The sequence below is a fragment of the Agelaius phoeniceus genome (assembly GCF_051311805.1).
Source record: "Agelaius phoeniceus isolate bAgePho1 chromosome W unlocalized genomic scaffold, bAgePho1.hap1 SUPER_W_unloc_2, whole genome shotgun sequence".
Classification (NCBI taxonomy): Eukaryota; Metazoa; Chordata; class Aves; order Passeriformes; family Icteridae; genus Agelaius; species Agelaius phoeniceus.
Genome location: NW_027509867.1, coordinates 3545691 through 3567182, shown reverse-complemented (window position 1 = coordinate 3567182; position 21492 = coordinate 3545691). Strand labels below are relative to the sequence as shown.

At 51.9% G+C, this 21492-nt stretch overlaps 2 protein-coding genes across 2 annotated transcripts in view; one reads left to right on the top strand and one right to left on the bottom strand.

The window, feature by feature from the left end:
* The window catches only part of LOC143692666 (uncharacterized), a 28905-nt gene extending 15780 nt beyond the window's left edge, over nt 1-13125 (bottom strand). Inside the window, exons 1-2 of the mRNA XM_077172914.1 lie at nt 13120-13125; nt 12540-12844 (exon numbers count right to left, since the gene is read on the bottom strand). Coding sequence (XP_077029029.1) covers nt 12540-12844; nt 13120-13125 — 311 coding nt within the window. The remainder of the gene's footprint in view (nt 1-12539; nt 12845-13119) is intronic.
* A 2274-nt stretch (nt 13126-15399) lies between these two features.
* On the top strand, nt 15400-17504 carry LOC143692665 (uncharacterized). Its single transcript, XM_077172913.1, has 2 exons — nt 15400-15435; nt 16407-17504. The coding sequence occupies exons 1-2, from the start codon at nt 15400-15402 to the stop codon at nt 17502-17504; spliced, it is 1134 nt and encodes a 377-aa protein (XP_077029028.1).
* Nucleotides 17505-21492: the final 3988 nt, after the last annotated feature.

Sequence of the window (21492 nt, the reverse complement as noted above, 5' to 3'; positions counted from 1 at the left end):
CATCCCCCTAGGATGGATCCCATCTGCTCCCAGAGACACCTGTGAGCATCTGAGTGGCTCAGCAGGTCCCCAGCTGCTTCCTCCTGGATTCCAGGGGGCTGTTCTGCTCCCTGTGCCCATCTACCAGCTCAGGAGAACACTTGTCCTGAGGACAGCCTGTCCTAATATTGAAAATTGACAAACAAGATATTAAGTAGCTTTGTCTTTTACTTATTTTCAGTTGCTCTATTTTTAACTGCATCCAATAAAGAGTAGAGGTTCTCCTTCTCCCTCCTTTTGCTATAATTGTTTTTATAAAAACATTTTTTATTCTTTTTACAAGCCGCCAGTTTAAATTCTAATTGAGCTTTCATTTCTTCACATCACTTTCTTCATAACCTAATGACATCCTTATACACTTTCTGCATTGCTGGTCCTTTTTTCCCCTGAGTTCCCACAAAAGCTCCATCGGCAGCCAGGACAGTCCTTTTCCTCTCTAGATCATGTTTTGGCACACTGGGACAGGTTGCTCCTTCCCCCTTAAGACTACTTTCTTGAAATTTGTCCATCCTTCCTGGATCCCTTTGCTTTAAAGGGCTCTTTCCTTTCAAAAAATCAGTACCAGATTTGGTACTCCCCAAAGTCTGGGGAGGGCCAAAGTCTGCCCTTCCTAATTCCAGTGTAGAAGTTTTGTTGCTGCCCCTCCTTCTTTCATAGAACATTGAAAACTTGATTATTTCATGGTCACTGGGGCCCAGGTAGCCTCCGTGTGAACAGCAGCAGACAGAGCTTTCCTTGGGAGTGTCACCAAAAATTCGGCAAAACAGAAAACTCCTTAACCCCAGAGTAGCATTAAGAAGCAGCATTCTTTATTCAGCTGGATGCACGGGGGAGAGCTCCTCCCAAAGCTGTGCATGCTGAGTACAGGAAAGTTTCTGTTTATTTTCTGTATTTTGCTCACATATTCATTGATTGTCTTGGACTAAACACACATATGATAATCATTTCCCCAAAATCATTAGCATATTTCCTCGCCCCTTTACCCATGTGTTCTTCTTTCCTGGGGGGTCTCTCTGGTGGTCCCTCGTGGTCGTGGACCCCAATGTTCCAGTGGGCCTGGCTGAGCTGGCAGGACCCTGAGGCTGCTGAACTTCCAGTTCCCCTTCTCACACAATGGGCCTTGTGTGGTTTCCATAGGCCTGGGGATGTGGAGAACAAGCTCCAGGTGTCAGCTCACCTGGTGTAGGCAATTGATTATCTGGTAACATGAGGTAACAGAGTGGGCTATGACATCACAAAGTGGGTAATGTGAGATCATTGATTAGTGATGGCATCACAGAGCAGACTATGACATCACAGAATTGGCTGTGACATCAGAGACCAGATGTGTGACATTAGAGAAGGGGCTGTGAGCTCACAGAGCAGGCTGTGACATCCCAGAGGGGCTGTGTGACATCCCAGAGGGGCTGTGTCAGGTCACTGGGTTGGTCACTCGGCCCCAGCTTCCCCTCACAGTTTCTCCCAACAAGTCCCATGCTGTCCATGCCCAGCGGGGTCCCTGTCCCCCGGGATCCCCCCAGCCCACCTGGAGCCACAGCCTCCACCAAAGGATGTTCCACAGGATCCACCCCAGAGCCTGACATGGGAACAAGGGGCCAGGGCTGTGTGACCAGGACATCAAGGACGGGGATTACCCAGGTCACTGTGGCCTGGGTTGGGTTGCCCAGGGCAGGAAAGATGTCTGGCAGCTGGAGTAGGGTCTGGGAAGGGCCTCCAAGGTGGGGCTGGAGCCCTTGGGCTGTGAACATCTCTCTGTGTCTCGGGCAGCTCCTTCTCCAAGGAAAGCAGGTGGGAGTTGGAGCCAAGGAGCTGAAAGCTGCAGGTGCAGCCTGGGCTGGAGGCAGCTCAGATTTGCACAAGGCTGCTCTGAGTGCCAGGGCTTGGATGGGGGAAATGGTGGGCTGGGGGTAGGGACAGAGTCTGATTGATTGTCAGCCACGAAGGGTCTTGATTTTCATATCGATTCAAACTGCATGAGGAGGTACTTGGATTCAGTGTCAGTTGGAGATTGCTATTAAAGGGGAAAAAGAAACAAACCTAAACAGTACCTAAAACTGTTTTCTCACTGTCTTTTTAAATAAAACATATTCAGCTGAATGCACTTCTGAAATCTCTCTTATTAACCACACAAGATTTGGAAACTGAAATCTAATTATTCCCAGAGGCTTGGCCTGTTAAGGTGTTCTAAATGTTAATGAGCTCTGGGACACTGAATTCCTGCACTGAAGAGCTGAAGGCTGAACAAGCCTCTGGAGCAGGGAAATTCAGCAGCAGCCTCCAAGTTGCTGAGGATGTCAGCAGCCCCCAGTGAGGCCATCCCTGTCCAGAGAGCGTGGGGGAATGGGCAGACAAGGAGAGCGTCCCTGGGGCTGGGGCAGCACAACTCAGAGGCACCAGGGGCTCCAGCTGGGCAATGGAGTGTGGAATGTGGCTGGGAAAGCCCTGCCTGGGCTGGGCCAAGCAGCACACACAAGCCCTGACTCCCATCCCTAAAACAACTCTCTCAAGGAGACATTTAAAAGGAATTACAATTGTTTGTGTCCTCTGAGTGGGACGCACTGGAGAAATCCTGACAAGAAATCCTCAGGAAGTCAAAACAACCAAACAGTCTTTGCTGGCAACTTCACAAAACCAGAGAAACTTTGGCAAATGGTTTAATGCGACATGTATTCAGCAGAAAACACTTCTCAAAGCATTACCTTGGCCCATTCAATTTCATAAACTCTTAACTTGTTCAATTTTAAGTTACTCAAAATTTGCAAGAGGATAGAAATAGAAGAAGACACAGAGAGAGCAAAAGACAGAAAAGATTCAGAGAAGCACACACACAGCTACCAACTCCTGGATTCCAGCACTGTTCAGATGGAAATTCCAAGAGGATGCAGGATAAGATGTGTGCTTGCCTTGTGGTCAGCCTTCAATACCCTTTGGTCTCCCTGGGCCCTTCCCCCAGGTGGGGCTTGGGCTCATTTGGTCCCTCAGGAGCTGGGCTGGGGCTGCAGAGGTGGCTGTGGAGCATTGCCTGTGCTGTGCCAGGGATTGGCAGCCACTGCTGGGCTGGGATAGAGGCTCTGGGGGGATTGGGGTTCCAGGGCAGGGCAGGGCTGGGCTTCCAGGGCGGGGCAAGGCTGGACCTGCCCCTTCCTCCCCCACACATGAAATGTTTCGAGGCAACAATCTCCTCCAGTCTCTCACAGTAAGGCAATGTTATAGGTGGAATTCCATTCTGGTCATGGGCACTGGGACAAGAAGGACAGTTCTTTTCCATAGGAAGGAAAGCACAGAGCCCCAGTGTTTGGAAGGCAGGTGAGAGCCTCACTTTACCACGGCAAGGCAGACTTCTGAAGAATTGCAGATTTTGTCTGGGATCAGTCTTTCAGTTAAGGGAATTTCGATGGTGGAACCCCAATCTCAGCCATGGGCACCTGGAGAAGCAGGACAATTCTTTCCCATAGGAAGGAAAGCACGGAGCCTTCCCCAGGGTTTTGGGGACAGATGAGAGGTGACCATTGTGAAACCGTTGCCACCCAGACCTGTCCTGGCAATATTCCTATTGGAATAGTCTCTGGATATAAGGAAATTTGGAAGTGAAATCCCAAATCTGGCCAGGGTGCCAGGAGAAGAAGGACAGTTCTTTTCCATAGGAAGGAAAGCATGGAGCCCCACTGCTTCAACAGCAGATGAAAAGTGCCCCTCAACATGCCAGCGTCAGCTGGATCGGTCAGGCAGCCCATGGGAGGCCAAAGCAGCCACACCTGTTCTGTGCTCCCTTGGTTTTGGGGGCCCCACAGTGCCACAATAGTTACTGGTTTCTATGGGGTCCAGCAGTGTCACAATGGCAAAGTCCAGCAGTATCACAATGGACCCTTGGTTTGATGGAGTCCCACAATGTCACAGTGGCCCCTGGGTTCTAGAAGGCCCTGCAGTGTCACAACGGTCCCACTAATTCCATGAGGCCTTGCAGTGTCACAATGGTCTCCATGGTTCCACAGGCCCCACAGTGTCACGGGACTCCTCTGTTCCATGAGCCCTGCTATGTCACAATGGACCTTTGGACCCTGGGGGTTTGCAGTGTCACAATGGTCTCCTTTGGCTCCACAGTGTCACAAAGGACCATTGATGGCTGGAGGCCCCTCTGTGTCACCCTGGAGCTTTGGTTCCATGCAGCCCTGCAGTGTCACAAAGGCATTTTGGTTTCATGAGGCCCCACAATATCACAATGATCCTCTTGGTTCTGTGGGGACCCCCAGGGTCACAAAGGTCTCACTGGGCCTTCCATGAGGCCTCATGGAAGAAAGCTGTTGGTGCCAAGTGCGGCCAGGATGAACCATTTCTGGCACTGAAGCCCCTCTCTTGGGGCCCTACAAACAGCGCTCCAAAAGGAGCCCTTGGAGCTCTCCTGGGCCAGCGACTCCCTCTGAGTGGGGCCTCTCCCAGCCGGGAACTCTCCCGTTTGCTGCACTCGGGGATCCCCAACAACGACGGAGCCTGGGCCGATCCCCCCACTCCTCCAGGCCCAACCCTTCACCCACTGGGGAGATGCCAAAGGATCCACGGGGAGCATTTCCTGCCCTCAGGGGAATTTCTCCCAGGTGCCTTGCACTGACTCTGTGTCTGTGTGCACACAGGAGTGCCCGTGCTGGGGAAATGTGGCAGAAATGCTGCTCTCTGAGGGGTTTGAGAGCCTTGGACAGCTGAGTCAGTCAGATATTCAGATATCAGTAAGGTAAAGTCATGACGTCTAAGTAAAGTTAAATGCTGCTAAGAGTTATTCTTTTACTAAGTTGATAACTTTAAGTTATTATCTAAGTTAAATATTGTTAAGTGTTATTCCTCTATTAAATTGCATAGTCATATGTTATAAGTTAGGTTACATACTGTTAAGTGTTGTTCTTTTGCTAAATTGGGAAGTTGAAAGTATCAGTTAAGGTTAAGGTATAATTTTAGTCCTGTTAAGTTTGAGCTCTGTTAATCTTTTGGGCCATATTCCTTTTATCCTTGCCCTCACTGTCCTTTTGTCACACATACAAAGGGACAGTTCTCAGTTAATTTCTGGTTTGATTGCCAGAATTTGATTTGTTTTTGTTGTTGCTTTGTTTCCTAGGTGTGCCTGAAGTGTCCAGTCAGGAGCAGAGTGACTCTTGCCAAGGAACTTTGTGCTGCTGTTGCTTAATATTAAATCTGGTTTTTGCTGCTCCCTTGCTGGGGATTTTTTCAGCTCTCTCAAGGCCTCGTTGGTACCAGGGTGAAGGAGCCCTGGCCCAGGCTCTGGCCCTGGGGGACACGGGGATGCTGCCGGGGGGTCCCTGTCCCCCTGTGCCACCCCCAGGGCCCCGGCCCCCCGTCCCCGTGTCAGGCTCTGGGGTCGATCTCGTGGAACATCCTCTGGGGGAGGCTGCGGCGCCGGGGGCGGGGGGACCCGGGGGACAGGGGACCCCGCTGTGCATGAGCAGGGTTGGACTGCTCTGGGGGGAACTGTGAGGGGGCCGGGGCAGAGTGACCTCCCCAGGGACCTCATACAGCCCCTGTGATGTCACACAGCCCCTGTGATGTCCACAGCAATCTCTGTGATGTCACATAGTCCCCTGTGATGTTACACAGCCCCTGTGATTTCACACAGCCTCCGGTGATGTCACACAGCGGCCCTGTGATGTCACACAGCCAACTATAAGATGTCACCCTATGATGTGGTACAGCTGCTGTGTGATGTCACAGAAGTCTCTGTGATGTTACAGGCTGCTCTATGATGTTACACAGCAACCCAGTGACGTCACAAACCACTCTCTGATGTAACTGAGCCACCCTCTATGATGGCAAGATCTGCTCTACGGCCTCACAGTATGATGTCACAGACAGCTGTGTGATGTCACAACCCCCTCAGTCAAGCCACAAGACCCTCTCTGTGATGTCATACTGCCACTCTGTAATGTCACAGCACGCACTTTGACCTCACAGCCTGCTCTATGATGTCATGATGTCACAGCCTGCTCTGTGGTGTCACACAGTTCCCTCTATGATGCCATGGCTCCTCAATGACTTCACACAATGAGCTCTGTGATGTCATAGCCCAATCTGTGACCTCACACAGCCCACTCTGTGCTGTCACACGGCCCCTTGCTGACATCACAGCTGCTCTGTGCCTCCATGACACAGCCCCAGAGGAGCTGCTGTGACACAGCCCCCTCTGGGACATGCCACAGCCCCTGCCAGTGCTGAGCCCCTGGGAGCTCTGTCTGTGCCCTGCTGGTGTCCCTGAGGGGCCCTGGCAGTGCCCCAGCCCTGCTGGGCTGTGCACAGGAGCTGCTCCTGGCCAGAGCTGTCTCTCTGCAGCTCTGCTGCCCTTGCCAGGAGCTGCCTCTGGCCAGGAGCCTGGCCCAGCCCAGCAGCACAGACACAGCACAAGGGCTTTAATGACCCTCTGGGGCTTTGGTGCTCTTTGCATCAGACTCAGTCCCTAAGAGTGTGCTCAAAGAACTTCTCAAGAACTCAAAGTGAGGTTTCTCATACTTTAAATAGATCCTTCTGAGGGACAGGACTGAGAAAGTGTCCCCAGGTTCATGGTAGAGCAGAACACTGGTGGCAGTGATGACAGGTGGGGACAAGCAAGGCAAAGGTGTCTCTGGTGCTGAGCAAACCTGCGCCTCTGTCCCTGCAGGCTGTGGGCATCCCCCGGCTGCCCCACCTGGCTGGCCCCTTCCTTTGCTGACAGCTCTGCCTCCTGCCTGCCCCTGCCTGCCCACACAAAGCCTTGGGCTGCTCCAGGCTCCTGCTGGGGGACGTGCTGCACCACAGCCCTGTCCGGGCAGGGAAATTCCTTTCTCCTGGTGTCCACTCTGGGCCTCCCCAGCTGCTTTTGGTGCTATTATGTCTTCATCAGGCTCATTCCCACTAGGAAGAAAAGCTCCAGCCTCTCTGAAACCACCCTTCCATCCCTCCCAGGCTATTCCTGTTCTGTCCTCAGTCTCCACACCACTGACCCCAGAGCCCTCAGCCTCTTCCTTCTGGTTTTGTGATGGCACCTCCAAACCCCATCTTGGGAGATTTCTGGGTCCTCTCCAAGGTCTGTGAAAATGGAAAAATAGTGATCAAAGTTATTTTCTTCCAAATCTTCCCATGACAGAAAAATGGTCAATATCTCTAAACTGAATGAGGGTCCATTTACATTTGTTAGAAGAGGAAATATTTTACAATTATGAAAGTGGCATGAAAGTGCAACTGTTTTTCTGGAGAAGTGGATGCCCCATCCCAGGAATTGTCCAAGAGCAGGAGCTTTGTGCAACCTGACCCAGTGAAATCCCCTTCCCTCCCCAAGGACAGAATTGCTGTAGTGTGGGTTCTCTGATGTGCTGGGTGCCCTCACAACGATTCTGGCCAGAATGTCTGCTGAGGGCAGCCAGGCTGCTGCAGGGGTAGTGCCCTGACAGCCATCACCATGGCAGCCCTGTCCCCTGGGCCTGGCTCTGCCCTTTCCTCTGCCCCTGCCTTGGCTCTGCTGGCATGAAGACTTTTGTCATTGATATCTTGTCCCCGAGGTGCTGGGGCCAATGGCTTCCCAGTCAGGCTCCTGGAGCACAAGTGGCTTTTCAGAGGCCAGCCAGGAATGAGCCCTGAGGCAGCAGCTCTGCAGTGGTGGCCACTAGGCCGGGCTGCCAAGGGAGGCTTCTGGCCATGGGCTGCAAGCAGCTGCTGCTGCCAAGGTGCCTTTGGTGCCTCAGGCTCTCCCTGGCACAGCTCCCAGCACGGCACTCTGCCCTTGTGCCCGAGGCCTTCCCTGTGCTGGGGCTGGCCTGGGGCTTTTCCTGCAGCGGGATCTGCCCTGCTGATGGCACAGGAAAGGCAGTTCCTGCTGGAGCAGGAGGCTCTGCCTGCAATGGGCTCCAACAGCTCCAGCAAGGCACTGTTTGCAAAGCCCCCAGTGGGAAATGAAGGAGGGGAGAGGTCACGCTGCTTTTGGGGTGAATATTGCAGAAACAAGTCTGACTCCTCCATCCCAAAGTTCAACATCCTCAGAGGGAGCTGAAGCTGTGACAGTGCTGGAAAATCCTCAGAGAAAGGAACAACCAAGTGACACCACTGAGAGCTTCTGCAGAGCTGCTGAGCTGGCCCAGGCTGGGCACACCTGACTGACAGAGCAGAACCTCAGACTTGAAAAGCCCCATCCCAAATTTTAAAGGCAGCATCCCCTGACATTTCCCTTCCTGGGGGGTGTGGAGATTCCTCCCTGCAGTCGGGACACCCTTCAAGGTCACTTCTTCAGGCTGAGCCAAAGGGATTTGCCCGTGGTCATTGGTCTGTGGGAGTGACATCAATCTCTCCTTAAAAACAGCTTCTTTTCCTTTAATAAAATTGCTTTGAAATCCCTTCTGAGTGCTTTCTAGAAATTAATATAATATAATATAATATAATATAATATAATATAATATGTTACAGCTCTTATTCCTTGGACTAAATATTTTTGATTAAGATAATTCTGTCTAATTTTTACCATAATAGATAATAGAAATTTTTTATAAATATATATGCTTTGTCATCCTTAATCCTGTGGGACAAATGCTAAAGGTTAAATTTCACCTTGATAATTCTTTACCCATGAACTCTGTAAAAGTCTGAGGCTGGGATTGGAGCTAGCTGCTCCAAGGCTCCTCTCACAGAAGGAGATTACAAAGCCTGGAGGTCCTTGGGGGTATTTTTCTGTGAATATGAGAGTCTGGTCAGAGACACAGAAAGCAAGAGAGTTTTCCCATTAATTAGATTGGGAACCATTAGGAAGCTGGGGAGAAAGAATTGTAAATTATCGACAGGTGGTGTCTGTAATAGGTTGTTTTTTCCATAAAGTTGGTTACTGAAGGGGGTTGTCTTTATCAGCCAATCATGTGAAATGTGTTGATTAAATGACCAAAGAGATCCACCAGTAGAAAATCAAGGTCAAAAGGAAGAGGATTGAATAAATGGGTGGCTTTTAGCCCTTAGCCTTCTGATCTGAGTCTGTGTCATCTCTGACTCAATGGAGACATTTGGGGATCTGTGGGGGCTATTGGGGCTCGTTTCTGCACCTTGTGACCCAACATGAGCTTCTCTAATAAACGCTGCCTGAAGCTCCCACTGTGCCCATGACAGGAACCCCTGTGAGTGTCTGGGACATCCCAGCTCTTTGGCAGCCTGGGTGTGGGATCTCAGCACATTGTTCCCGATGTCCAGAGATGCCAGGAGAACCCTTGGGGGTCTCGAAAATCCTGGAATGTTGCCAAGAGTGTTTGGTGGCTTGATTTTGATCCATCCACAGAAGTAACAAGAGTTTGAGGACAAGAGAATCACTTTAGAGTAAAAGGTGTAAAAGAGACACATTTAGAGGGTGAAATATAGACTTTAAGGTTTTTGGTACAGGGGGGTTATGGAGACAAGATGGAGGGATCAGGGCGTGTCTCATCCTTCTTCTTTCTTCTTCTTGTCCTCCATCTCCTGTGATGATGTTGGCACTTGGGGATTGGTTTCTGGTGAAGGTGCACTTGCTAACATGGGCGAAAAGCATTGGGAAATAAAGGTAAATATTGTATACGTAGATTTTAGTATAAAAAGACATGACCGCCCCGTGGGTGGTCAGAGAGTGCCTGTGAATGCCTGCAGATCAGACCTCTGTTGGGCAGACAGAAAACTTTGTAGATAAGAAATAATAAACAACCTGAAGATCGAAAAGCTGAAGAGTCCAGACTCGTCCTTTGAATCGCGTGCCACCCAAGAACCACTCTACCTGTGTCGGGGCAGAGACAGACAGCCGAACCCGACACCTGGGGACTCCTGGGATGTCACCGGGGAGCTCCCGTGAGTGCCTGTGACAGATCGGTGCCCTTGCAGCCCAAGGTGCCCTGGGATGTCACCATGGAATGGCTGTGACAGCCTCTGTGTGGTGGTTTGACAGGAAATGTGTTTTTTGGGATGCTGTGTTTTTGGCCAATGGATATTCAGACTTTAATATTGGCATTTAACCTGGCCATTGGGACATGGACACGCCTCTGAGAACACGGGGTTAAAAGCAGAGCTCTCCCCTGGGAGGGTCCTCTCTTGGGTTTCCGGCGGGAAAGAGTTCGGGTCTCTCCCCCGGCCCAGCTGCTGGCTGGGCAGGGGGAGGGGAAAAGCCATGTGGCCGGGAGAGGTAGGCCTGAGCCCGGGGGTGGAAGGGTGGAAGAGAGAGAGAGAGAGACCGGGAGCCATCGGGCAGCCCCCCCTGAGAGACAGAGAGAGAGAGAGAGAGCCGCTGCCCGGGACTGTAACCTTGAAGCTTGATGAACATGGGCCTGTGCCGGCAGCACAGCTGGGACGGAGAAGAGGGGGGGGTTCAGCCGGCCGCTTGTAGGAGCTTTTAACCCCTTTTTGGAAAATGAGAACTTTACAGAACATTGACCTTTCCTAGAAGATAGAGTGGAAGATGAAAAAGGAAATGGGCCAGTGTGAGAGAGGTCTGGGCAAGCGAGAGATAGTAGAAGAGTAGAGAAGAATCCTAGTGGGAAGAGATGATGGAGTAGCTTTTGCTGGACTCTTTTTGTACAGCCATGGACAGAACCAAGAGGGTTCAGTGTTGATGCCCCTCGGCCCCAGGGGGTGAAAAATATGGGGGGGGACAGGTGTCCCAAAGGAGAGATTGTGGGGACAGGTGTCCCAAAGGAGAGATGGACAGACCCAAGTTCCTTGTGACACAGAGACTGCATTCTAGGGGGAGGCAATGGCCTCAGAACCAAGAGGGTTCAGTGTTGATGCCCCTCGGCCCCAGGGGGTGAAAAAATATGGGGGGGACAGGTGTCCCAAAGGAGAGATTGTGGGGACAGGTGTCCCAAAGGAGAGACTGTGCCTTTTTTGGATCGGGACAGAGCATCCTTAAAAGACAACCCTAGAAGCAGTTCTGGTCCGTGTTCAGTGGTGAGAGCACTGGACATGAAAAGGAAGAAGTCACGACGGCAGATGTACTCCGGGCAGTGCCACAAGTGACACGGAAACACACGAGGCTTCGATTGTGTTTCCAGGGGAAGCCATGGCACAAGAAGGACTCCTCTCCTCTTGATGAACTAAGGATTGATTGTCTAAAAGGTGGTGCTGGACCGAGAGTTGGTGATTTGAGGAACAAATGTATTGTGTTGGAAATTTGGTGGGGGGAAAAGGAAATGCATTTGTGAGGTTTTCATTTTCCCTGTGTGTGTGTTCCTTTTTATTTGTAGTTGTAGAGTAGTTAATAAAGTTCTGGTTCTTTTTTCCCTAAGTAGGAGCCTGTTTGCTTATTCCTGGTCACATCTCACAGCAGAAACCAGGGAGAAAGTATCTTCATGGGGGCACTGGCATTGTGCCAGTGTTAAACCATGACACTCTGACCACAGGGCTCTTTACCATCCCAGAAACCCCTGGGAGGTCTCCATGAAGCCCCTGTCCATGCCTGTGGCATTCCAGCTCTTGAACAGCCTGGAGACTCTTGGAAAGATCCCATGGAATTCCTCTGAGGGCCTGTGACAAATCTGATCCTTAGCAGGCAACCATGACCAGGACCCTGTTGCTGTAGTCAGTTTCCATGGAAACCATCACCAGCCCCCTGTTGCTATGCTCAGTCCCTTGGCAGCTCCATGGAGACCCCATGCCAGGGGTGGTTGCCATGAACACCAGGGCTGGCACCAGCTGGGATGCTCGGTTTCCATGGGCCGGGCTTCAGCAATGGGATTCCCCAATTTCCTGCTCCCGCTAAAACCGCGCTGCCCTCGCTGCCCTCCTGCCTCCCATGGAAAGCACAAAAGGCAAAGATCCCGGGCTGGGATAAGAACAATTTATTGGGAACAGCAACGAGATAAGGAAAAAATGGAACGGAAACAGTATTGATAACAGAAGGGATAAATTAAACTTTGACAGGGAAAACTAAACACAACTAACTGTCTCTTCCCAGCCACAATTTCCCCTGTCTGAAAGGACACCCTTCTCCTCAGGGAGAGAGAGAGAGAGTCCCTTTCCTGCCCCTGGCAATGGCCTGAGGTGGGAGTGAATGTAATGACAGGGCCTTGGCCAGACCCTCATGTTCTTCCATTCCCACATCATGTCACGGGAAGGAAAAGGTACAGGTGTCTTCCCAGCATGGATCACAGGGAACATGGATCACCAGGGCTCTTTCCAATCTGGCTTCTCCCATGGGGGATGAAGCTGGAGTGGTGCATGAAGCTGTTCCTGCAATCGAGGCACTTGCAGGGCTTCATTTACTGGTGGCTCCGTTGGTGTCTTGTCAAATGAGAGCTGCTGGTGAAGCTCTTCCCACACTGGGGACACTCGTAGGGCCTCTCCCCAGTGTGGATGCGCTGGTGCCTGATGAGGGTGGAATTGTGCTTGAAGCCTTTCCGCAGTCTGGGCAGAGGAATGGCCTCTCATCTGTGTGAATCTGCTGGTTTTGGAGGAGCTGGAAGCTGGTGGGAAACCTCTTCTGACAATTGGGACACTCGTAGGGCCTCTCCCCAGTGTGGATGAGGTGGGATTTCTGCTTGAAGCCCTTCCCACAGTCAGGGCAGTGGAAGGGCCTCTCCTCTGAGTGAATTCGCTGGTGGCAGAGGAGATGGGAGCTGGTGTGAAACCTCTTCTGGCACTCAGGACACTCGTAGGGCCTCTCCCCAGTGTGGATGTGTTGGTGGATGATGAGGGCAGAGCTGCAGCTGAAGCCCTTCCCACACTCCCCACACTCATAGGGCCATTCCCCAGTGTGGATCATCTGGTGGCTGATCAGGGTGCTGCTCTGCCTGAAGCTCTTCCCACACTCCAAGCACTTGTGGGGCTTCTCTCCATCATGAAGCTGCCCATGGACCACCAGCTCTGAGCTCTGGCTGAAGCTCTGTCCACCTTCCTGGCTCAGGGTGGGTCTTTCCTCCTCAGAGCACCCTGGGCTGGGTATGGAGCCCCTCCTCCTATGGAATCTCTGGGGCTTTTCCTCCACATTGGAATTCTGCACCATGGAGCCACTCAAAATGGCCTCTTCCAGGCGATTCTGCTGTGGGGATTTGCCCTCCCTGGTCTCCATCCTCAGCTTCTTCCCTGGGGGAGGAAGGACAAGGAGAGGATGGGATTGACCTCCATGCCACAGGGAAGGGGAAGGAGATCCCCCCAGTGCATCCCCAGCAGGACGGGGTTGGCAGCAGGGTTGTCCTGCAGCCGGGGGCTGTGCTGGGCTGGGAGATGGAGCAGGAGAGAGGGGGAAAGGGGCACTGACTTCCTCCTCACCTGCCTGGCTGTCCCAGGGCATTGTGTCAGTTTGAAAAGACAGGTGTCTGCTAAGGAAGGCAGGAGACTCCCTTGAAATGGAAAATGTTAATCCTTTCCCTTGGAATTATAATTTTCAAAAGAAGGAGCTGTCAAGCAAAGTCAATGGGAATAGGAATAACAGTTCTTCAGAAGGAAAATTAAAAATACAAATGCAGTAGTACTAAAAACTACTTACAGAGTAAGAATATGACCTGACACCCTGTGGATCAGAGTGTTGGTAGCACTCCTGTTAAATGGTGGCTGCAGTGCTCCTGCAGTGACAGGTGTGGTTCTGTTGGAGCAGTGATCCTGTGGAAGGGTGGAGTTTTCCTCTGAAGGTCCAGTTGTGGCGTCGATCGGCCTGGCCTTCCTCTGGGATCCAGTGGAGCTGGAAGCTGCTCTTCTGGGAATCCTGTGGGAGAAGGCTGACTCTGTTGTTCACATTCTCAGATTATATCCAGCTAGGAATGCTTGGCTCCTCCCTCTAGGCGGAGCTTCTCACAATGGGATGATGGAATTTTTATCAGTGACACTCAATGGCCCATTAACAGAAGACATCTCCCTGGAGGGAGGATTCATGTGGAAGAGATAAAGTAAACTGCTCAATTAACAGATGATAATTGCCCCAACTTTAACAGAGGGTAATTGAATACACACCCAGCTAAACCTGAGACACTGTTCCAGCCTTGCAAAACAGGATTTGGTACCAGGATTCTTTAGGGAATGCAGCCCTGATTGAAGGCAGAGATAGAATCTCCAGAGCCTGCAGCCAGAAATGGACAGTTGTGTGATACTCATTTCAACATCTTCTCTTTCGGAATTGTTTACTAATGATTATTTGCTTTGCCTACCTAATATTTTTGTAATTTTTTGCAAATTTGCATTATCTAAATTACACTGTTCCTTAAGTTAAGTTGGTGTCTGTGTCTTTGGTGCGGGCCCTGCCCACTGGCGAAACAGGGCCCAATCCTGCCTAAGTGTTACCTGGGGAGACAAAACCCTCACTGCAAATGTGCCCCTTTCCTCCTTGTTCCCCACACTTCATGCACTGATCATGATGTCCTATGGTCTGGGGTATCCCTGGGGTCAGCTGGGATCTCCTGTCCTGGCTGTGTCCCCTCCCAAGCTCCCCCACACCCTCAGCCCCTCCCCAGCGTGGCCGAATGAGGGGCAGGACAGGCCTTGGCTCAGTGCGAGCTCAGCAAGAACAAAACCATCTCTGCGTGCTCAGCCCTGTGCTCAGCCCCCGGGCCTGGCATTTCCTCCACTGCCAGCCCGGAGCCCCCTTTCCCACCCCTCTGCCCCACGGCCGCCGCAGCACCGGCTGACAATAGAAGCAATTCTGTGGCAATTCCAAGTTTCCTTGGTTCCTGCACAGCTCCAGCTCAGCTGCTGGCAGGTTACAATTAAAGAAAAGTGCAAATTCGGCCCAATACAGATATTATTTAAAGGAAGTGGAAGCTCTGTGTAGCTGTCACAAAGGTGACAGGGATGAAGAGAATAATGATTCTCACATTTGGAAAAAACCCAAGCCTGGGAATTCAGTAGTTATTTGGGAATTTAGCTACTTGAGCTGGGCTTCTTGTGGGACTTTTAGCAGCCTTGTGTTCCTCACCATGTGGTGAATGAACCTTGTCAGTCTTGCTGGTATTATTTGCTCCATTTTCTCCAGTGATTTTAACAAACTTTTCAAGTAGGGACAGCAAAGTATTTTCTTTACACTCCAGTCCCACAACAGCCATTTTCCTCATCAGTTCTCCCATAGGTCGCTCAGACGAAGCTGCATCCAAGTTTCCAAGAGTTCCTCCAGGGAGACCCACAACCTCCTCAGAGGAAGGAACCATGCTGTTGTCAAAGGCAACTGGGTTCAAAGAACAGTGCCCTGAACTCACTGTGCCAAAATAATTTTGCAATCTGGTTAAGAAAATATTAGAGAGATGCCATTTGCCCTGGAGCAGGGCAAGTGTGACATTGTCCCCTGTGTATGTGTGGCCTTCCCAGGGTGGGGGTTTCACACCTGAGCCAGTTTGGGTAAGGGGGGTGGTGTTCACCCCCTGAGCAGGGATTCCCCCACTGTTTCAGGCTGCAATGTAAGATGGAACCAAATGCATGTTTTCAATCCCCATCTTCAACTGCTCTAAACAGGTGCGGCAGTGTTCTTGATCTCTTCCATGACTCAGCCCTGATAACGCCCTCCAGGGGAGAGATCTTCTGGGAATGGGCCATTGAGTGTCACTGCAGGACTGATAAAATTCCATCATCCCATTGTGGGATGCTCCGCTCAGGGGCAGGATCCAAGCATTCCTACCTGCATATAAGCTGAGCCTTGCAACACCAGGAGCAGCTTGCCTACTGGATTCCCAGAGGACAAGAGCTCCAGAACCACCACTGGACCTTCAGAGGAAGACCAGACCCTTCTACAGGATCACTGCTTGGATAGAATCACGTTCATCACTCCCACAGGACTGCAGCCACCATTTAATGGGACTGCTGCCACCAGCCTGACCAGCAACAGGGTGTCAGGTTATATCCTGACTCTGTCAGTTTAAGGCAGTGTTTCTGCATCATTGCCTTGATCTTCATTTCCTTATTAAATTGTAATCCTGGTTTAGCACCTCCCCAGGTTTGCCTTCAAACAAGTACAAAATTCAATGTACTTATCCCTTGTTTTCTTCTCAAAACAGGATTTTCCATCCCATAAACTTTGCCAGATGGAGGAGGAGGCTGTGAGGAAGAAGACGGTGCCCCAGGAGCCCCAGGCAGGTGAGGAGGAAGTCAGTGCCCCTTTGCCCCTCTCTCCTGCTCCATCTCCCAGCCCAGCACAGCCCCCGGCTGCAGGACAACCCTGCTGCCAACCCCGTCCTGCTGGGGATGCACTGGGGGGATCTCCTTCCCCTTCCCTCTGGCACGGAGGCAAATCCCATCCTCTCCTTGTCCTTCCTCCCCCAGGGAAGAAGCTGAGGATGGAGACCAGGGAGGACAAATCCCTGTGGCAGAACCTCATGGAAGAGGCCATTTTGAGTGGCTCCACAGTGCAGAATTCCAACGTGGAGGACAAGTCCCAGAGATCCCACAGGAGAAGGGGCTCCAAACCCAGCCCAGGGTGCTCTGAGGAGGAAAGACCCACCCTGAGCCAGGAAGGTGGACAGAGCTTCAGCCAGAGCTCAGAGCTGGTGGTCCATGAGCAGCTTCATGATGGGGAGAAGCCCCACAAGTGCTTGGAGTGTGGGAAGAGCTTCAGGCAGAGCAGCACCCTGATCAGCCACCAGATGATCCACACTGGGGAATGGCCCTACAAGTGTGGGGAGTGTGGGAAGGGCTTCAGCTGCAGCTCTGCCCTCATCATCCACCAGCGCATCCACACTGGGGAGAGGCCCTACGAGTGTCCCCAGTGTCAGAAGAGGTTTCAGACCAGCTCCAGTCTCCTCCAGCACCAGCAGATTCACACAGAGGAGAGGTCCTTCCACTGCCCTTACTGTGGGAAGGGCTTCAAGTGCAACTCCACCCTCATCACCCACCAGCGCATCCACGCTGGGGAGAGGGAGAGGCCCTACGAATGTCCCCAGTGTCAGAAGAGGTTTTACACCAGTTCTGATCTCCTCCTGCATGAGCGGATTCACACGGATGAGAGGCCCTTCCGCTGCCCTGACTGTGGGATGGGCTTCAAGCGCAACTCCCACCTCATCAGGCACCGGCGGATCCACACCGGGGAGAAGCCCTATGAGTGTGGGGAATGTGGGATGAGCTTCAGCCAGAACTCTAACCTGATCTCCCACCACAAGACCCACACCAGGGAACGACCCTATGAATGTGGGGAATGTGGGAAGAGCTTTAGGCTGAAGTCTCTCTTGATCTGCCACCAGAGGATCCACACTGGGGAAAGGCCATACAACTGCGGGGAATGTGGGATGACCTTTAGTAGGAAGACCCAAATGATCATCCACCAAATGATCCACACAGGGGAGAGGTCCTACCAGTGCCCCGAGTGTGGGAAGAGGTTTCATACCAGCTCTCAGCTCCTCCAGCATCAGCGGATTCACACGGATGAGAGGCCCCTCCTCTGCCCCGACTGCGGGAAGGGCTTCAAGCACAACTCCACCCTCGTCACCCACCAGCGCATCCACACTGGGGAGAGGCCCTACGAGTGTCCCCAGTGTGGGAAGAGCTTCACCAGCAGCTCTCACTTGAGCAGACACCAACGGAGGCACCAGTAAAAGAAGCCCTGCACATGCCCCAACTGCAGGAAGAGTTTAATGCACTGCTCCAGCTTTATCCCCCATTGGAGACCCCACATTGGGAAGAGACCTGGTGATCCATGTTCCCTGTGATCCATGCTGGGAAGACACCTGTCCCTTTTCCTGCCCCTGCCAATGACATGATGTGGGATTGGAGAACATGAGGGTCTGGCCATGGTCCTGTCATTACATTCACTCCCACCTCAGGTCATTGCCAGGGGCAGGAAAGGGACTCTCTCTCTCTCTCTCTCCCTGAGGAGAAGGGTGTCCTTTCCAGACAGGAGGAAATACATTGCCAGGAAGAACAAGTTGTTGATGTTGTAGTTTTCTCTGTAAATAGTTTTACTTATCCCTTCTGTTATCAATATTGTTTTTGTTCCTGTTTGTTCTTTATCTCATTGCAGTTCCTAATAAATTGTTCTTATCCCAGCCCGGGATCTTTGCCTTTTGTGCTTTCCATGGGAGGCGGGAGGGCAGCGAGGGCAGCACGGTTTTAGCGGGAGCAGGAAATTGGGGAATCCCATTCCTGAAGCCCGGCCGGTGGAAACCGAGCATCCCAGCTGGTGCCAGCCCTGGTGGCCATGGCAACCACCCCTGGCATGGGGTCTCCATGGAGCTGCCAAGGGACTGACCATAGCAACAGGGGGCTGGTGATGGTTGCCATGGAAACTGGCCATAGCAACAGTGGACTGGTGATGGTTGCCTGCTAAGGATCAGATTTGTCACAGGTCCTCAGAAGGGTTCCATGGGATCTTTCCAAGAGTCTCCAGGCTGTTCCAGAGCTGGAATGTCACAGGCAGAGACAGGGGCTCCATGGAGACCTCTGAGGGGTTTCTAGGATGGTAAAGAGCCCTGTGGTCAGAGGCAGTCACAGCCATTCCATGGTGACATCCCAGGAGTCCCCAGGCTGCCAAAGAGCTGGGATGTCCCAGACACTCACAGGGGTTCCTGTGATGGGCACAGTTGGAGCTTCAGGCAACATTTATTAGAGGAACTCCTGTTGGGTCACTGGGTCCAGAAACGATCCCCAATGCTCCCCATAGATCCCCAAATGTCACTGTTGAATCAGTGTTCCATGGTTTCTTTCCAATGGAAAACAACCATCCTTATCCTCCAGGTGTCCATGTCTGAAATTGGGATTCCACCTCCAAAATTCTGTATATCCAAGGGTTGCTCCCAGGCACAATCTGCCAGTACCATCAAGCCTGGCTGGCCTTGGCCTCTGGTGGCTGCCCCTGCAACACTGGGGCTGGGTTCTTCCCTTCCCATGGAGATCACTGGGACACTGTGGGGACCTCATGGAACCAAGGGGATCATTGTGGAGCCACTGGAGCCCATGGAACCAAGGGGCCATGGTGACCCAGCGGGGCTTCATGGAACCCAGAGACCATTCTGGCTCTGTGAGGCCTGATGGAACCATAGAGACCATTGGGACCCTTCAGGGCCTTGTGTCACCAAGGGGGCATTATGGCACCTCAGGGCCTCAGGGAAGCAAGGGACCATTGGGACACTGTGGGGCCCCATGGAACTGAGGGAACATGGAATAGGTCTGGCTGGCTTGGCCTCCCAGGGGTCCCCTGACAGGTCTGGCTGATGTTGTGATGTCAAGGGCTGCCTCTCATCAGCTCCTGGAAAACTGGGGCTCCATGCTTTTTTTGCTATGGAAAAGAACCGTCCCCCTTTTCCGATGCCCATTGCCAAAATTGGAACTCTCCCTAAAACAATTCCTATATGCAAGGATTTCACTCAGAACAAAATTCTGCTTGCTCTGGCTGGCCTTGGCCTCTGGTGGCCACCTCTCATCTGCCTCTGAAACTCTGGGGCTCTGTTCCTTCCTTCCAATGGAAAAGAACCGGCTTTCATGTCCAGGGACCATGGCCAAAGTTAGAATTTGGCCTCTCAATTCTGTTTATCCAAGGACTGATCTCAGACAAAAGTAGCCAGGACAGAGAGGTCACCCTTGCCCTGTCCTCTCGTGATTTTCTTAGACCTTGAGCTGAATGTTTTCGTTTGAAAACATCTTGGATAGGGCACAGAGATCTCCCAAGGAGGGGTTTTGAGGCCTTGGGCACATGAGCCCTACATATGGACAAAGGAGCTCTGTGCTCTGTGCAGTTGTGGTGGTTTTGCATCACAGAAGTGATGTCCTAAAAGGAGTTGCTAGCAGTTTTCTTCCATGTCTGACAAAAAACCAATCAGTAATTATCTTTGAGAATTGACAATCTGTTAAACCACTAAGGGAACTGTACAAGGCTCTGTGAAGACACATGTTAAAGATGAGAAAGCCTGGGAGGGTCTCTTTCCCTTCTGGCTGGCACAGAGGTAACAAGGCTGACCCGGCCCCGTCTCAGCCAGGCCGGGCCGGGCGGCTCCTGCCGTGGGGCCGGGCCCCTTCCCAGGGACCCCGCCAGGCCCCATCGGCTGCCGGGCAGGGCAGGGGAGGCCGCGGGGCCGAGGCCGGGCCAGGCCATGGCTGCAGTTGGGAACATCTGGGCCCTGCTGAGCCCTGCCCCGCCGCCAGCCCGGGCCCAGCCAGGATCCGCCGGGCCCCAGGAGCAGCCCCGGGCCGGGCCGGCTCGGCCAAGATTCTGCCGCCCTTGGGCTTCAGCCGCAAGCCCCGGGCAGGGGCAGGAGAAGCCATCGGCCCCCGGCCGTGCTGCTGCTGTGCTCTGGCCTGGCTGCTGAGATCCTGGCCCTGCCCCAGCGCGGCCCATCCTGACACAGCCCCAGCGCAGCCGCTGCAGAAACCTCCATCGTAAAACAGCTCCGGCCGCAAGCACCGAGCCCGGCCGGGGGCACGGAACCATCTGCAGGCCCCGGGTGAGATATGAACTCTTTCAGTGCTTCCATCCTCCCTCCCGTGAGAGAAAAGGACAAACATGAAGACACCCAGGTCACTGAAGGGGAAGCTGAGTCCCAGATGGGAGGAATGAGGAGATGCCTTGATCTTGGGGCTGAAATCCTCTTGTAAAGCTATGGAGAAGGATGTAATTAATATATCAGACTCTCTTTTTCCCTATAACTAATTGAAAATATGGGGAGATGACCTGTTCAGCAAAAACCTCCATGCTAAAGTAAGCAAATGTTGAAGTAGCTGTGATCCCATGAGAAGTTTAAACAGAGAAAGAGAGAAGAGTGGTGAGATCCTGTGGCCTCGGGGAGAGAAGAAGAAGATCTCTGTTCTCAGAGATGAAGATGATTTCAGAAATAGATGAAGAGAATCTTTGCTCTTGAACAGCTCATCTTTAAACTCATACCCCATACATTGACATGGCCCATAAAAACAGCTGTGGGAAAAGCTGTGAAAAATGGGAGGGACTTCACAGTTGCAGATTTTCTGGGCAGGTGCTCTTCGTGGGAATTGAGAGCCACAGGAGAACTTTTTTCTTATGGAGAAGTCTCCATAGCATGAAAGAGAGTCTCCTCTCCCTAAGTGAACTGAAGAAAGACTGTTCTAGATGGTGTAAACTGACTGAAACTTTCAGGTTTTGTCTCCTTGCATTGTCAGTAAGAAAGAAAAGGTTGTAGGGAGAGGAGAAGTGTTCAGATTCTTATTATTCTTTTTTCTATCTAGTGGTAATAAACTTATCTATATACCCTTTTAAAATTTTGAGACTACTTTGCCTTTCTCCTAATCCTATCTCACAGCAGGAAATGAGTAAATATATTCCAGTGAGTGCAATGGAAATTAGCCAACACTGATCCCACCGCACTAATAGATGCATTGGCTGAGAAATCTCAAATTAGCAAACCAAAATCACTCCAGATACATTCCTGATAAACTGCATAAGAGCAGAGAGAAATCAAGGCAGAGCCATGATTTGTCAGGACTTGCTGCATCCTGATGAGCCCTGTGGTGCATTTGGAGCTGAGCCCTGGAACCTCAGGGCCTGAGAGGAGATTGCACAAACCTTTCCAGGAGTCAAAGTCAGAGGAAAACCCAAAAGTGTCTCAGAGCTTGAATGGG

Excerpts from the sequence above, each read along its gene's own strand:
- LOC143692665 (XM_077172913.1), top strand. The coding sequence starts at position 15,400 with ATGTTTTCAATCCCCATCTTCAACTGCTCTAAACAG. Across the intron at positions 15,436-16,406 it reads TCTTCAACTGCTCTAAACAG|GAAAGACCCACCCTGAGCCA; the intron begins GTGCGGCAGTGT and ends TGCTCTGAGGAG.